General features: G+C 55.4%; 8 protein-coding genes across 8 annotated transcripts; 4 read left to right on the forward strand and 4 right to left on the reverse strand.

Moving 5' to 3' along the window:
- Positions 1-25: 25 nt before the first annotated feature.
- JCM15063_004181 (uncharacterized protein) lies at positions 26-1,970 on the reverse strand (the record flags this gene model as incomplete). Its single annotated transcript, XM_076677225.1, has 9 exons — positions 26-223; positions 281-391; positions 453-567; positions 628-836; positions 905-1,023; positions 1,094-1,183; positions 1,247-1,560; positions 1,629-1,736; positions 1,807-1,970. The coding sequence occupies 9 exons, from the start codon at positions 1,968-1,970 to the stop codon at positions 26-28; spliced, it is 1,428 nt and encodes a 475-aa protein (XP_076535744.1).
- Positions 1,971-3,332: 1,362 nt separating this feature from the next.
- ERG20 (bifunctional (2E,6E)-farnesyl diphosphate synthase/dimethylallyltranstransferase) lies at positions 3,333-4,912 on the forward strand (the record flags this gene model as incomplete). Its single annotated transcript, XM_076677226.1, has 8 exons — positions 3,333-3,464; positions 3,561-3,585; positions 3,647-3,759; positions 3,825-3,905; positions 3,973-4,095; positions 4,159-4,247; positions 4,318-4,603; positions 4,697-4,912. 8 exons carry the CDS (start codon positions 3,333-3,335, stop codon positions 4,910-4,912), a joined length of 1,065 nt encoding a protein of 354 aa, XP_076535745.1.
- Positions 4,913-5,112: 200 nt separating this feature from the next.
- SSL1 (TFIIH/NER complex subunit SSL1) lies at positions 5,113-7,057 on the reverse strand (the record flags this gene model as incomplete). Its single annotated transcript, XM_076677227.1, has 9 exons — positions 5,113-5,311; positions 5,382-5,407; positions 5,470-5,810; positions 5,888-5,958; positions 6,018-6,125; positions 6,188-6,293; positions 6,360-6,456; positions 6,521-6,653; positions 6,726-7,057. The coding sequence occupies 9 exons, from the start codon at positions 7,055-7,057 to the stop codon at positions 5,113-5,115; spliced, it is 1,413 nt and encodes a 470-aa protein (XP_076535746.1).
- A 108-nt stretch (positions 7,058-7,165) lies between these two features.
- Positions 7,166-8,606, forward strand: TAN1 (putative tRNA acetyltransferase; the record flags this gene model as incomplete). The annotated part of the gene is made up of 5 exons (XM_076677228.1): positions 7,166-7,363; positions 7,432-7,780; positions 7,843-7,936; positions 8,020-8,155; positions 8,229-8,606. 5 exons carry the CDS (start codon positions 7,166-7,168, stop codon positions 8,604-8,606), a joined length of 1,155 nt encoding a protein of 384 aa, XP_076535747.1.
- A 129-nt stretch (positions 8,607-8,735) lies between these two features.
- On the reverse strand, positions 8,736-10,226 carry MHO1 (Mho1p; the record flags this gene model as incomplete). The annotated part of the gene is made up of 8 exons (XM_076677229.1): positions 8,736-9,297; positions 9,353-9,376; positions 9,437-9,454; positions 9,528-9,597; positions 9,676-9,788; positions 9,847-9,915; positions 9,990-10,101; positions 10,175-10,226. 8 exons carry the CDS (start codon positions 10,224-10,226, stop codon positions 8,736-8,738), a joined length of 1,020 nt encoding a protein of 339 aa, XP_076535748.1.
- A 423-nt stretch (positions 10,227-10,649) lies between these two features.
- Positions 10,650-12,357, forward strand: JCM15063_004186 (uncharacterized protein; the record flags this gene model as incomplete). The annotated part of the gene is made up of 7 exons (XM_076677230.1): positions 10,650-10,704; positions 10,794-11,374; positions 11,440-11,587; positions 11,762-11,874; positions 11,940-12,144; positions 12,212-12,234; positions 12,298-12,357. 7 exons carry the CDS (start codon positions 10,650-10,652, stop codon positions 12,355-12,357), a joined length of 1,185 nt encoding a protein of 394 aa, XP_076535749.1.
- A 541-nt stretch (positions 12,358-12,898) lies between these two features.
- Positions 12,899-15,036, forward strand: JCM15063_004187 (uncharacterized protein; the record flags this gene model as incomplete). The annotated part of the gene is made up of 2 exons (XM_076677231.1): positions 12,899-13,336; positions 13,408-15,036. 2 exons carry the CDS (start codon positions 12,899-12,901, stop codon positions 15,034-15,036), a joined length of 2,067 nt encoding a protein of 688 aa, XP_076535750.1.
- Positions 15,037-15,149: 113 nt separating this feature from the next.
- Positions 15,150-16,016, reverse strand: JCM15063_004188 (uncharacterized protein; the record flags this gene model as incomplete). The annotated part of the gene is made up of 7 exons (XM_076677232.1): positions 15,150-15,253; positions 15,322-15,493; positions 15,564-15,586; positions 15,656-15,674; positions 15,728-15,775; positions 15,842-15,876; positions 15,944-16,016. The coding sequence occupies 7 exons, from the start codon at positions 16,014-16,016 to the stop codon at positions 15,150-15,152; spliced, it is 474 nt and encodes a 157-aa protein (XP_076535751.1).
- Between the last annotated feature and the right edge of the window lie 31 nt (positions 16,017-16,047).

Genomic DNA, 16,047 nt, shown 5'->3' on the forward strand with positions numbered 1-16,047 from the left:
GGAGGGAACATCGAGAGGAGACTCCTCAGGTTTCCTTCACCTTCTTCCTTCGCCTCTTGACCTGCGTAGAACCAGACTCGACCATAGCGAAAGTGAGGTCCCTCGACCTGACGACCGCGTCCTTGGGTGAGGTCGAGTCGATTCGCTCTCCGACAAAGGTCGGGAATCGAGGGACCTTCTGTTTCGTCAGTTCGAAGAATCTGTACGTGACGATTGAGCCGATCTGCACCAAGAATTAATCAGCACAGGTGGACGCAAATGTATGAGTCCAACCACTGACTGGAGGAGGGGATAGGCGTCGTTCATCCGTCAAGCCGCTCCCGACACTGAACGTCGTAGTTTCATCCTCCATTTCGCAAATTAGCGATCCAGTCATGCCCTCGTATTTCCCCTGTCGTAAACTACACGTGTCAGATACAGCCTGAAAGTGAGACAACGCGGGAGACCGTCACCTTGCCAGGTTCGTAGCCAACGACTCTGGCTTCAGCATCGTAGAACGTCTTGACCTTGAGAAGGGTTCTGGAACGTTTCCCAACATACAAAGATCCCGGTTGTCTCAACATAAGCCTGACGCGGTGGTTCAGCTCATCTGATTTTTCTAAGCCAAGGAAAGGCTCCCGCTCTCACCCTTCGCCTTGTTGATCCTGCAGCTGGGCCAGTTTATTCTTGAGGTCTTCCATACCATGGCATCTCTCGTGCTGCACAAGTATGATCGGAGAGTCGGTGTTGAGCTGATTATTCTTGACCTCGGTTGGCGGTAGCGTCGGGAACAATCTTTTCAGATGTGCGAGTCGCTCTTCAAAAGGTAATGATTCAAGTGAAGGTGCATCGAAAACCTAAAGCAAACACAACATGCCATGAGTTGACCTTTTTCAAGGCATCGGAACTAAGGAATGGAGAGCACCATATACTTGATCTCGTTCCATCGCGGAGAGTCGTGGGATCTAGCGATTCCTGAAATCTCATCGAATCTGTCCTTACCAAGGTAGAGCTCACCATCGAGACTACAACCTCGCGGCAACTCTGGTTGGGACCATAGCTCCGCATACTCAGCCTGGATCGTAGACCGAGGACAGAGTGAAGATGGACTTACGGTCCAAGAAAGTCTTCGGCGCCAGTAGGGGTTTGCCAGTTCGTGACCACAACGCCGATACGCCGTCCCAGTAAGCTCGTACGCCGTCGACTGGGATCAACCTTTGTGAGCTGTCTCGCTGACGGGTATAGGGAGAACCGGGATCGTGCTTACGTTTCTCGCTCATCCACCATCCTGTCGGGTCGAGTTTGCCATCAAGATCGAATTTGTGTGCCAACAATAAGCTTCGTCCTGTCTCGCTGTCCGGGTTTGGTTGATTTCTGCGACTCGCAGTAGTTGAAAAGTGGCGGGGTTTGTCGAGTGATCCCTTCAGATCAGAGGGTAGGAGCGACCTCTGGAATTGATGGGCAGGAGCAGCGCTTGATCCGTTGTATGCTTTCGGGACATGCTGTTTCGGGTTCGCTGGTATTGTACCTGGAGTGTAGACTAGGGTCTGCATGTTTTCATCGCATCGGGCGTTCTCGTGCCTGAATAAGATATGGAATCATGAGCGCAATGCGGAGCGCGATCGTTCGAAGGAGGCAAGTCGACTTACTCGTCTCCGAGCAGACATCTCAAGTGTTTGCACTTCCTCCCGTCAGCAAGCTTGCCTCGCTGGAGTACCTGAGCGAGGCATTTGCAGGTATAGGCTGTTTCGGTTGACCTGCCATTCATGACAAGCACCGTGAGCTAGTTCCTCCTCCGCTTAGCCGGCCACTTTTCCCTCAGCATACCTCTCGCAGGTATTTGTGATATCAGGAGTGGTGATGCTCGGGATACCGACTATAGGGGCGACGGCGAACTGAGTGATTGGATTAGTCAGAGCTGTCGGATAGACGTTGGCGAGCGGGGGCGGGAGGTCGTCAAGACAGACACTCGGATACCCTAGCGAGTACATCCGCTGGCTCTCTGGCAAGATAGCTGGGAATCGAGGTCTTCTCAAGAGCCAAGATGCAGTGGTAATCGACAATGGTCGCAGGCGTGTGCGAGAGGTAGCGGGCCCAGTCGAGGTCGCTGGCGATGGGCAACATGTTGTTGGCAAGCACCTCAGCTCTGCTACTCGCTTAGTACACTGACGCGGTGTCGTCATAATGCTGGGAGTTTGAGATGAGACAAGTCGTCGCGCGCGCGCTTGTCAAGTTGACACAATCTCGCACGTGCGAAGATTTTTCTCATCCTCCGTTCGCTACACAAGGGCACCTTGCAGGGTTACTCGAATATAGCAGGCAATGCCTTCCGTAAGCTGTCGCGAATCTACGATGAGCTTGACTTGAACCCGTGCGCTTTGTCCGCCTATCGCACACTCGTCAGCTTTGGCTCTTATCTTGGCTTGTTCTGATCCAGAAAGGTGTTGAACACAAATGGTCACCCGGTTCCGCTGGAGATAACTGAATCGTAACAAGTCGGACCTCCTCTTCAATCCAATAAGCTCAAACTATACAGGCTTCTCGCTCAGGAAATCGCGCACGGCCCAAAAGCTCTAATCCGACATCGCTGTGGCTTGTGCAGCTTCATTTTGGGACGGAGAGAAAGATTCGTAGGGTGTGTAGAAGGGGACTCGAGCTGATGTAGAGGCTCTCGCGAGAGCCACCTACCTGGCTAATCTCGTTTTCGCGATCTCAAGATGCGAGCACAGGGTCATAATCACCTGGAACGATTTGGGAACGGGTGCAGACGAGCGATTGTGACATTGCAGGAGAACGAGCATTTGCGCGATTTTATGAAGGTGAAGAATGGATCTCTGCGCACGAGCGGAACGCTGCGGAGACCCCCGAACGTTCTTGGCCAAGATTACGGTCACAATTCCATTGACAATGGAGAGCTGTATACGAACTTGCGAGTAAAAGACGCCATTCGAGCCCAAGGTTGTACATGGTTTGTCCGTCCTCACCCAAAAAAGAGAGCATGGGTACGGATCGTCGGATACTGACATAAGCGAGCGACATACACAGTCGACTTGCGGGGTATCGATCAAGATCCGAATGCATCGTCGTCGTCGTCGTGTGTTGTCGGAAAAGGGCGGCAACGCGACTCTGTACTGCCAAGGAGCGGGGGCGATTGCTGGTGTGCGAGCAGCCATCGACGGCAGCTGGGTAGCGCCGTACGCCGCGTATTGGAGAAGACAAAAGGTTGGTCGCGCGCGTCGATTCTCGAACCATCGGCGGACCTTGACCACACTCCTCCACTTTGTCCTTCATCCGCAGTCCAGACAGTAAGCTGCATGTCTCGCTCTATTTCAGCCGGCGCTGACGGACTCGGTATGGATCCCGCAGTGTCTTCGGCTCAGAAACGCGAACAGTTCTTGTCAATCTGGCCTTCGCTCTCGGATGAGCTGGTCGAGTACGCCAAGGGCGAGAAGATGCCCAAAGACGCTGTCGACTGGTTCAAACGCGTAAGTTGCTCCTTCCGCCTCGAGGAGCGACACGTGTCGTCGTCACGTCCTTCAACTCGAACCGTCTCGACTGACCTGGCTTTCTCTCGCTCGTAGAACCTCGACCACAACACCCCGGGAGGTGAGCTCGGCGAACGCTGCGCATTGCTATTTCGGACAACTCAACTAACTATCGGATACAGGCAAGCTGAACCGCGGAATTTCGGTTGTCGACACCGTCGAAATCATCAAGGGCTCGAAATTGACCGAGGAGGAGTACCGCAAAGCGGCCATTCTCGGATGGTGTATCGAGCTTGTCAGTCGCGAGCTCATCTCTAGATCGAGTCGCATTTCTCTAATATTTTCCGCATCCTCGCAAAGCTGCAAGCGTACTTCCTTGTTGCCGACGACATGATGGACCAGAGCGTCACCCGACGTGGTCAACCCTGCTGGTACCGAGTTGTCAGTTTGCTCCGCCTTCTATTACTGCATGAATGCCTTGCTCAATCCCGTTCCGCCCCTCACACAGGAAAATGTCGGTAACATTGCCATTAACGACTCGTTCATGCTCGAAGCTGCCATCTACTACCTCCTCAAGAAGCACTTCCGCCAAGAGAAGTACTATGTCGACCTGATCGAACTTTTCCACGAGGTAAGTCACCTCTCGTTTAGAAGCCCCTCGTCGCGGACGCTCAATCCCTTCATCGTATTGCAGACCACGTTCCAAACTGAACTCGGACAGCTGATCGATCTGATCACCGCTCCCGAAGACTCTGTCGACCTGAGCAAATTCTCCCTCGAAAAGTAAGCACTTGGTAGTCCTTGCCCTCTAGTCAGCAACTCCTCGAGCCTGATGTCCGCCATTTACGTTCAGACACCACCTCATCGTCGTTTACAAGACTGCGTACTACTCGTTCTACCTCCCGGTCGCGCTCGCGCTGCACATGTCGGGCGTTACGGCACCGGCCGCGTTCCAAAAATCGCTCGACATCCTGATCCCGATGGGAGAGTACTTCCAGGTGCAAGACGACTACCTCGACTGTTACGGTACCCCGGAACAGATCGGCAAGATTGGCACCGACATCCTCGACAACAAGTGCAGTTGGTTGATCAACGTCGCGTTGCAAAAAGCTTCGACCGAACAGCGCAAAGTTCTCGATGTAAGGAGGGCGAAAATCCATCCTCTAGTTACCGGTAGATGTTCGAACGGAAAGCTGACTGGTTACACTGCTGCGTTGACGTTTCCCGCATAGGAAAACTACGGAGTCAAATCGTCGGAATCGGAAGCCAAGATCAAGGCGGTCTACCGAGAACTCGACCTCGCGCGTCAGTTTGAAGAGTACGAAGCGTCGTCGTACGAGCAACTGAACAAGCTGATCAACGAGATCCCGGAACATGGATCCGACGACGGACTCAAGCGCGAGATCTTCCAAAGTTTCTTGGCCAAGGTGTACAAGCGCCAAAAGTAGAGCAACACAATAGAGAAATTGCTCTAGATTATTCTCAAGATTGTGCAATAACAACCACACAAGGGCTGTATGGGGTTCTCTTTCTTTCTTTATTTCTGCATGGCCGATACGTAGTACAACATGAGGAGATCTCAGAAAACACGAAGAAAGACAGGCAAAGCATGAGCCAGAGAAGGATAGGTAGACACGAATGATTGTCGTCAACAACACCCAGGACAAAATCCCAAAGCATCGTGCACAAGTTTGTCACAATCGAGGCAGAACTCGTGAGTGCACTCTTTGCAGCGATACCTTCCGAGAGGAGACAGGTCTCCCAATTGTGTCGAATTGAGAGACGAGGTGATTGAGTTGAAAGGGTGGAAACAGGCGAAACAGGCAGGAGGATTCGAAGGAGTCGGTCTAGACAAGCCATTCGCGGATGCGAGCCAGGTCAGTTTGTATTCAGAGGCGGCTAAGCGTGGAAGCTCACTGTAGCAGTCGCTCATAGTTTGCGACCTGTACATACGATCGAATCAGTCGCCCAGAAGAATCGTGCGAATGAGAACAAGGTCACTCACGGGGAAAAGATGTCGATAACTTCGCGCGAGTTGCGGAGCGTTGACTACTGTCAGTCCGCACACTCTGCACTCTGTCGGAACATCGCATATTCGGCTCTTGCACCGTGGGCAACTGTACCCGCTCGACTTGAGCTTGCCGTGGCACCCACAAATCGCCGGATAGGTCGAATGAACGAGGGTCGGGAATCCCATCTGCATGAGATCGGCAGAAGATGTTGGAGGCGCAGGAGACGGTCCGCCGAGCACCTGCGATTTTGAAGGAGCTAGAGTCGGAGGAGGGGAAACGAATTCAAACAGGAGATCTCGGAACGCGAGGTCATCTCGAGCGACTCGATACGATCCTGAGTAAAGATTTGCAGCGAGCGTTAGCGAAGGGGTTTTAACGTGCGTCGTATGACCGAAGAACAGATTCTCCAACCTTTGGTCTGTTCCGAGATGTCTCGACAGATCTTCATGTCTGCCGACAGCCCGATGATATTGACTCGTATCCTTTGATGGCAGAGTATCGTCAGATGGTGTACGAGCGAGCGCATGGACACCGTTCGTACCGTTCTGCAGCGATTTCGGCGATCGTTTGGTGAATGTTGGTCGGGTCGCAACTCGTCAGAGAACCGAGGATGATAATGACTTCTCGCGACCCGTGTGGAGGCAGATGTCTTTCGCGAGTGATGACAATCAGTATGCATGCTGGTTGCCGAGGAGAGGAGGACGGACTGACGAGAGACCGGTTCTCGCGAGTTGCAGAACATTCTGCAGACTTGGCGCGCCTCTCGTCTCGAGCTTCTTCTTGTTCTGGAGCGCCTTGAGATGTTCGGAAGGGTTTCCTGAATAATGGAGGCCGGACAAGTTGCAGTCGGCATCACTAAGGCAAAAGGGGCAAGAGCACGCACCGCTTAGAGGGGTCAATCGCTCGGCGAGGCCATCTCGAGTGATCATGAGCGCCATCTGCCCGATAGGGTTTTGATCGAAGAACTCGGTCACAAAATCCTGGTTCACGTTGTCATCGGCGTTTGCAACAGTCCATACGAGGGAGCATGGAGTGCAAGCTCACCTGGGCGTACTGGAGGGTGAGGTCGAGCCAGGTCTGCTTGTAATCACGGACGAGCATCGCACTCGACAGATCAATTACAAGGTAGACGTGTCGGATGATCCCTCGTTGGATCGACGAAGTATCGCGGAGGATCCTGCTCGTGCGCCGTCAGCCGAGGGGTTTCGATTTCGGCAGTCAAGCCTCTTGGAAATGCTTCGAGACGTACCTTCTCGTCTTGGATGTCAGCAGCATGTCGCTCACAGCCCCTTCAAGCGTGCCCCTCTCGTCCTCCTGGACCTGGTCCCAAGTCCGCTCGAATTGCCCTTCCCATGCTTTGCCCTTGCCGTTCGCCTTGGCCTTGTTCCTCGCGGGTAGGTTTCGCTTGGGCGCGTTGCCGTTCCCGTTCCGGTTGCGCCTGATGCGCGAGATGGTTTGCTCATCGGAAGAGTAGCCTTCTCCACCTGATTCGGAACGGTCCTCCTCGATCTGGCCGTCCGAGTCGTATAGGATTTCGTCGTCCCGAGCGAGGAACTCGTCCTCTTGCCGCCTGCGGCTCATCGCTTGATCAGGGAAGCGTGAAGAAAGGTCCGAAATCAGGCGAGAGCAGATTGATCAACATCGCATCATCGCTTCCTCCACTTTTGCACCTTTTCACCAACGCACGACATGGGCAGAGGCGGCAAACAAGGTTCCGGAGGGAAACGCGGCGGCAAGCAAGGTTCGGGTGGAGCAGGCACAGGCGGAGCGCACAAGGCTCACATCTACGCCTCGAAGCGTCCCGTCGGAGGCAAGGGCATCTTTGTCACCTGCGTTCGAGGCAAGGAGAGCCGCGCCGTTGGAGAGATGTACGACCTTCTCGAGGAGGCGAGTCCTCCTTCCCGGTCTCTATCGTGCTTTTAGTCGAGCTGACAATACTGCCCCAAACCACGCAGGTTGCAGACAGGCTGTACCCGAAAGAGCGAGTCGACCAGTTGATGGAAGCGAGGCGGGCCGTCCTCGCAGAAAAGGAGAAAGCGAGACTCGAGAGCCAAGGTGAACCCGTATCGATGCAACAAGAGGAGGACGCGCCACAGGAGGAGCCCAAGCCGGCACCACCTATCGTCTCGGACGATGATGAAGACGACGACGATGAAGACATTGAAGCGAGCATTCAGAAGGAACTCGCAGCTCTGAAATCTGGACGAGGAGGATCGCAGACCAAAGTCAAAGTCGACGACAAGGGCAAAGGCAAGGTCAAGGAGCGACCACGCTTCCAGAATATCGAAACCGGAACCGAATGTCGTGAGCACGAGCGCTGCTGAGCTCGCTTGTCACTGTTCAATGGACTGATCATGCCTTTCTAGTCTGCTTTATTGCGACGGCATGGCCGTACGACCCGGTCGAGCTCGTAGAGGCGATCGTCTCGGAGGTACAGGAGACTGGTCAATCTCGGACACGGTGCGTCCCAGTCCCTACCCCTCTCTGCCTAGTCTGGCGAGTGGAGCTTCTAACGGAGAGCTCATGCTCGTTACCTTCTGTAGATACGTGCAACGACTGTCTCCAACAGTTGTGACCTGTCACTCGAGCTCGATGGAAATAATCGAGCAACAGTCGGCGCGGCTCATCGAGCAGGTCTTTGCAAATTGGGCATCCGCGAACGAGAAGACTTCGATCACTGTAAGTCGCTCCCGGTAAGCTGTTGGGCTCGCTGAGCTCGTCTGACCTTTTGCCGGCGTTATATGCGAACTAGTATCAAATTGAGCCTTCGCTGCGGTCGCATACGGCGCCTCTCTCTCGAGCGGTCCTGCTACCATTGCTCGGATCGCTCACGTCGAAACTCTCGTCGGCACCGACACTCTCGTCCCCGTGCCCGTCTCGACCATTGATCCAAGTCAAGGCCGACCTCAAGAACCCGGACCTCGTCTTGTTGCCGACCGTGCTCAAGAACTGTTACGCGTTGAGCATCGTCGAAGGCAAGCTGTGGAAAGGAAAGAAATTCAACTTGGAACAAATCGCGATGGAGGTCAGGAGACAGAAGGGCGCTGCAGAGGACGAGGTCAAGCAGAACGAGAAGCGGCAAGAAGCTCCAAATGTGGAAGTGAGCCAAAACGAGCCGAAAACAGATTAGAGTACAGGGGGAAACAGGATACAGGTCACACCGAGACGGCTTGCTACGAGAGAGAGAGCGTGCGTGCGAGTGTTGGGAAGCGGAGTATGCGTGCGACCACCAGCAGCGGACGGACATCGACGAGCATTGTTACTTGAAAGCGACAAAGGCGCTCGCATAGCTGACACTCGAATCCCTCAAGCTCGCGACTCGGCTGCTCTGTTCGTACCGAACCCACTCGCACCACATCTCGCGGCCTCCCTCCTCGAGCGCCGACAGGGCGCCGAGCAAAACCCCGATCGGATGCCTGCCGCAGATTGTATTCTTCGTCTGTTGGAGGTACGTCGCGAACTGGTCATGCGCTGCCGAAGGCGACTTGGCCGCGGCAGGGGGTGCAGGTGCAGTCGAAAACGCACAACATTCCATCCCGAGCTTGTCGAGAGTCTCGATTCCTCGCCAAACTTGACCTTGGACGTCTTTCGTCGTTGTGTTGAAATTGGACACGGTGAGCGCTCGACCGAGAGACAGATCACTCGAGTGCGGCGGGTGAAAGTGGGTGTATCTGAACCGCGTGCCCCAATGACAAAAATCGGAAGAAACGACGAAGAGCGTGGCAGGGTCGGCGAGGTATGGCGCCAGGAGAAACCCGAACGACTTCTCGCTCGAAGTCGAGATTGCGCCCACCAGGATCGGTACAAGTTTGATGTCACGTCTGAAATGTTTCCATCAGCAATTAACGCAAGAATCGTATTTCGAACCGAGCTCACCCCTCGAAGACCTTGCGGATGTATCTGTCTCCGGAGATGCATGAGAGCCTGCGGACCATGCTCGACACATCAAAGTTGACTCACGGAAGATGCATCTCGATGCTGCGAAGATGTGAAGCTCGGACAGGTCAGCTATCCCTGGAAACTGCGAGCTAGACAAGTTGAACGGATCTACCTGTGTTCATCCTCGTCAGTCTCGCGAGCCATCCATTCAAATTTTCCAGTCTCGCTGAGCTCCGAGATGGCTGTGTCGCAAGTGGAAGTAGAACGTCAGCATGGCTCGAATTGGGGCAAACAGCTCTGCAAGCGAGACCAGGCCGCACTATCGAGGTCGAGGGGAAGCTCGCCGACTGGTGTCGCATACGAGCGACACCTGGACAGTGCGCATCCATTGAGGTACACGTGGTGTGCTGGCCCGAGCACAAAGACACGCGAGCTATAGCGCGAGCGGGTGAGCATTCGCTTCCAACCGGGAGAAAACGTGCGAGCCTGACATGGGGGCGATGTCGATTGAATTGTACGCGTACGCAGCGGCCGGGCCCGAGTATGAGTAGCCGGCATGTCTATCGTACAAGATTCAGGCAAGCGAGTCAGACTTATGAGCGAGCGAGTCTCGAGAGAGACCGGGGTAGCACACGGAGCAATGATCGCCTTGCAGCCAGTGATCGGCTTGGCACCGTGTGAGTCTTTCGCTCCGGGGTCCGACGCAGCAGCAAGCCATCCTGTGAGCTGACGGTTTAGCACGGCCCCTGCAAACGACGGAACACGACGTTAGCTCCGCATCTTTCGGGCGGACACGTCAGGCTCGGATACTCGACGGACCCTCGTCCGAGTACCAACTACCCGCGTGGGAGGCACGGCGACTGCTTGACATGCTGACAGTCGAGGAGTTGTAGGATCCCGGGAGCAAAGTGGGGAGCGCGCCCAGTCTGGATAAGAAGAGCCCAGTCCGATACCGGAAGCACCGTGTGTAGTATGAGCGCGCGGTATAAATTGTACCGGACACACACTGTACCTTGTCAATTGTCGCGCGAGTAACGAGAATATCGAGAAAGCCAATGCAAAGACAGGGGTCATGTCCCGGAAGATCCGTTCCGCCGGTGCTCTTTCGAACAATGCCGTGCCACGCCAGCAACTTCTTTTCCCCCCCCTCCATCTCATCTCACTCGCAGCACATTGTTCGTATCCGCTTCCGTCGGGCTCACTCGCAGCAGCTGCACCGAGCAACTCTCGCTGACCTGCGCGATGCTCCTACTCTCTGCCTCGCTGCCGCCGGCGCCGTTCTTGCTTCCGACAGATGTCCGCTCACGTCAACCCTCCTTTCCGCTGTGACCACATTGGCTCGCTCAAGCGTAAGTTCTGTCGGTATGCCTCCCGCAGAAACGCGCTTTGCAGAGAAGCTGAACTCGTGCCCCGCTTTATCGCTGTTATCTTTTTCTAGGTCCCCTCGAACTTCTCGCCAAGCGCAAAGAGTTCGACCAGGGCAAGATCTCGCGCGAGGAGCTCAAGAAGGTCGAGGACGAGGCGATCAAGGCCGAAGTCAAGCGACAGCAATCGGTCGGCATCAAGTCGATTACCGACGGCGAGTTCCGCCGCCACATGTTCTGGGATGGCTTCCACAACAACCTTGACGGCATGGTCGTCGTGCCCAACCCGAAGAAGGAGCTCTTCAAGCTTTACGTTCCCGACGTCAAGGCCTTCTTCGAATCGCACGCCGAGAAGCCTGGAGACACGATGATCTGCACGGGCAAGCTCGTGCGCAACAAGCCCATGTACCGCCCCGAATTTGAGTACCTCAAATCGATTGTCCAACCTGACGAGGTTAAGAACGTCAAGCTCACCCTCGCCGCGCCCGAATGGTACCACCTCCGCCACGGCGAGAACGCCCGCAATCACGAGGTATACCCCAACGAGCAGGACTTCTTTGACGACCTTGCCAAGGCCTACCGCGAGGAGCTCGCCGACCTGTACGACGCTGGCTGCCGCAACGTTCAATTCGACGACCCCCTTCTCGCGTACTTCGTAGGTCACGTCCTTGGCCTACGAGCCGACTCGTAGACTGATCCTTGAATGCTCCCGCTATTCAGTGCTCGGAGGCTATGCTCGCTGGAATGAAGGAAGAGGGCGTCGAGTCTGAGCCAATTCTCAACTCGTACATCAAGCTCTACAACGACTGTGTCCGCGACGTCCCCGCGGACATGACCACTGGTGTCCACTTGTGCCGAGGAAACTTCAGTCAGTTTCACATCTCAGGATCCGTGTTCTAAATGTTTGCGCTTTGCTGAACGTGACCGCGCCGTTTCTTCTGCACTCTCTTCGCCTGCTATAGAGGATGGTGAGTTCTTTGGCGGTATTGGGCTTCATCGTTTGACAAACGGCGCGCTAATGGCTTGTCGCATTGGAAATCAGGTATGCACTTCAGTGAAGGAGGTTACGACCGCATTGCCGTCAAGCTCTTTAACGAGCTCAACGTCAACTGCTACTACCTCGAATACGACACGGAGCGTGCCGGAGGATTCGAGGTGAGACCGCAGCGCCTTCCTCTGGAACGAATCGGGACGGATACTGACTGCTTCTTGTACTGCAGCCTCTGGCCCATTTGCCCAAGAACAAGTCTGCCGTTCTCGGTCTTGTAACCTCTAAGTTCCCCGAACTCGAGCAGCAAGAGCACCTCATCAAGCGCATCAACGAGGCTGCCGACTTTGTTGCCAAGGGATCCGGCGAGTCGCGCGAGGAAGCTCTCAAGCGTCTCTGCGTCTCGCCTGCTTGCGGTTTCGCCAGTCACTCGGAAGGTGTGTTACTTGCGCATTTCTGTGTGTCCAGATTTCACCAGTCACTTACCCGTTCTATATCTCGCAGGCAACATCATCACTTACGACCAGGTACATTCTCACAACGTCGCGTACGATCAGCGACTCAACTGACACACGCCATCGATTTGACAGGTCCTCGCCAAGCTCAACCTGTGTCACGAGACTGCCAAGGCAGTGTGGTCTGACGCCTAAGCTGCTCATGCTCGCACCCTGCATGGACAAGCGATCATCAACTGGTCAAAGTACAATTTGTCGTTAACGTTCACTCCCTCGCGCTTCCGTTCACCCCCCAAAAACCACGCTCAGATCCTGAGCCAGCATTATTTTCGTTCATCGGCCTCGATCGGTATTAGCTGTTCTTTCTCTCTCTCTCTCGCTCCATGGTCTTATCGTGTCAGTCTTCTTGTCGTTACATTACATTTCAACAATGTGCAATTATCATTATCTCAAACGATTGCCCGATCCAAATCTCGCCCGACCAATCGAAGAAGACAATTTTCTTGCTGCTCGTCACGCGTCTCCGTCTGCAGCGCACATACACTTTGCCGCGCGTTTTGCGAGTAAGGAAGACGAGCCGCTTTCGAAGAAGTCGAAAAAAGAGGGCGTGTCGTCGGGCACGAGTCACGCCGCGCGCGCGCGTCGAAGTTGCGACTCTGATCTGAGTAAATCCTCATATCGCGCCGCGCATCGGAGCCAACATCGCCGCGACACACTCGAGAACAGGTGGAGATCAATGTCAGCCTACTCGCCCACCGCGAGCGCGAGCCAGTCGCTGCCGTCGTTGTCGGCCTCGTCTTCGTCAACAACCTTCGCGGTTGTCCCACCGGCCAACTCCCTGTCCGGCGCATCGTCCGTGTCTTCTACAGGCACGCCAAATCGATCTACCACGTCGACGCCGATATCGCAAGCGCGTCCGGCGTCGACCGCGCTTGCACGCGGCGCATCTTCAGCGTTCGACTTCCTCTTCGCTCCCGCCGGCGCACCCAGTCCGGCGCCTCTACCAACGCCTCCGACCAATCCAGAGACAACTGATGCGACAACAATTGCGTCCAAGCTGGACAAGGGCAAAGCCGTAGCGAGGAGCGACGAAGACCTCGGCGCGGCTGATTCCGACGCGATGGTACGCCAGGCTCGGGTCGACAAGATTCTCAAACGCGCCGAAGCATCCAAGGTCTGCCATCAGAATCTGATCACTCGCAGCGATCTGACGTGTCGCTGACCCTGGGCGCGAAATTTGCACAGCTCGCTCGTGCGTTCCGCAATCGCCTCGCACTCGCGTCGTTCAAGACATCAAGAGGATGGCAAGACGTCAATATGGACGTTATCGAGCCTCACTTGCGCGAGGAAGCCCTCAAGCGCTCGACTCCGGATCTGCGCGCAACGACTCCCTCTCGTGCTCCTGCTCCTCAACAGCCTTTGCCGACCCCACCGACACCCCAACCCATCGCGAACGGAGCCGATGATTTACCATTCCAGTATCAGATCAACTACAGCTCGCGCCCATTCGGCATGGAAGCCGTGATCGCGGGATCTGGTGGAGGCTCGGCGCACAAGCGCACGCGATCAATCGAACCCAACCGCGATTCAGGCTCGCCATACGGGAACAACCCTCAGGTGTCACCGTATGCCACTGCCGGTGTCTATCGGTCGGGACAAATGCAAGGATCGCCCAGTGATGCTCGGCTGGCCAAACGGCGCAACATGGAGGGAGGAACGCCTCGACAGCGCCAGAAGTCGGCAGGAGGTTCGAAGCGAGGAACACCACTCCGGCAAAGCGTCAAGGGAACACCAGCGAAGCCGCCTTCGTCGTCAGACTCGGCGTTCTCCTCATTTGTCGATGCGGCAGCGGCTCTGACCGGCATGGCCCGAGCACCTTCGGATCCTTCCGGTAGCGGCAGCGAGGAGGAGCAGTATACTGAGCCCGGATTCGAACGACGATCTTCCTCTGCCAATGGTCGACCAGGATCGCACCTGGGCGCGTCTCTACCCCATGTTACCCGGATCCACAGTATTCCACATCCTCCCCATCACCATCACGCTTTCCCGCAAGCCCACTCCCTCACGTCTTCTCATCCCTTTCCGGGCCCGTCAGTCAACGGTCACCCGACCAACAGCTACCACTACGACCCTCTGCCCTTATCGACCGCGGATGAACCCGCGTCGATCAGTCGACCAGCGACGCCGGACAAAACAAAGACCCCTGGTGCGGCCGGGAGTGGGGACAACTCGGAGGTCGCGGCAGCAGATCTAATGCTGTTCCTGGCACATTCGCCAAGCCCCGTTCAGCAACGAAGAACGCAGCCCACACTCGGAGACGGATCTGGCATGAAAGGTCGCAGGTTGTTCAGCGCAGGAGGACCACTGGAGGGTGAGGACGAAGAGGGGGCTACCGCATCAGGCCATGGTCTCGCACAGAGCGTCTTTGGCGGTGCGATCGACGGGTTCTCGCCTTCGCAAGCACCTTCCCTCGCCCGGACTTCCTCGATTTCATCGCCCTTCATCACCTCGTCGGGACCTTCGACCACACGGGCGCTTGATGCTCCGTTCGACCCGGCCGCATCGACGAGCTCGACTTCGACCGCACTCTCGGTCGGTGCCGATCCCGCGAAACCTTCGTCGAACTATCTCTCGACGTCACTCGCTGCTGCCGCTCCTCTCTCAGGTCTCGATGCGACAACAGCTTCTTCAGACGCTCAAGCGACGTTTGCGGGACCGCCTGGCACGCCGCGGCAGAGGCAACCGAGCTTCAACGGTCAAGGATGGGAATCATTCATCAACGCAAGCCCTTCGCCGACACGGTCTACAGTACCGAGAGGCGACACTCCTCCTGGGATTGGAGGCACAGGAGGTGAAACAGCCACTGTGGCATGAGTCGCGGGAGTCTATTGTGACCTGTTTGTCGTGGTAACAAAAGTGATTTGTAAATATGTGAACTGTTCCTGTCTACAGCCCGGTGTCGACTCCGCGACAGCGAAGTTTTCATTTCAGGGCGCGAGTTCTTTCCTTCGTTGTTCGAGGAACCATTCGACGTCCCAACTCTCAAAGATCTGTCCCAATTCGTTCTTTGCAGATTCGGGAGAGTCCGAACCTGCGTCAACCAAGTAGAATTGAGTTTCGACTTCGCGCGAACACGCGATGAACAGGAAACGACTGTACCATGAAACCCGTTCCTCGTATCGCTGAGACCGTACCGGGCTCGCAACGTGTCTGGATGCTCCCATTGAGCTTTGTAGACATGCGTGGGACCGATCAGAGCGCGCCAACGTTTGATCGCGTCGGGTCCGCACAACGCGAGTGCGACGAAAGGTCCGGATGTAGCATGTTGTACCTAAGCAGAGTGTCCCAAATCAATCAGGTCGGTATTCGTGAAGTTGCGGGACCTTGAAAAGGGAACTCACAAGCCGTGGAAAGTAGAAACGGCCTGTAGTGAATTAGCGTCATTAGCCCGATTTTCTGGGACAAGGTGAATAGATCGAATCCGATACTGTACCTTCATGCTCGCCATAAAACTGTATCGAAGGTCATCAGCAGACGTTTCGGCGGAGAAAATGATGGAAAGTACCTGTTTCGCATCTTCTTCTTTCCAAAATATCCGCTTCGTCCGCACAATCTGTCCAACAGCACTGGTGCGTGATCAGGGTATCGCCCGAGGATGTAAAGGGGAATGTGCAATCACTTCGAGCCCGCTACGTTTGATCGTGCGCATAATGTCTATCCCGCTCAGATGCCATCATAGGTCAGCTACGCTATTCTCAATCAATGGTCGAAATCTGCTCACCTTGTACGTGGGGCTGGTGAGCCGTTACTGATGCTTTGATGATTCCGAGAGTGACTTCGAGAGGCGCCGACATTTCGTCACAGACACAGCTATTGCTCGATCTT

Source organism: Sporobolomyces koalae, assembly GCF_050403365.1.
Source record: "Sporobolomyces koalae JCM15063 DNA, S_koalae_JCM15063T_v1_ctg7, whole genome shotgun sequence".
Lineage (NCBI taxonomy): Eukaryota > Fungi > Basidiomycota > Microbotryomycetes > Sporidiobolales > Sporidiobolaceae > Sporobolomyces > Sporobolomyces koalae.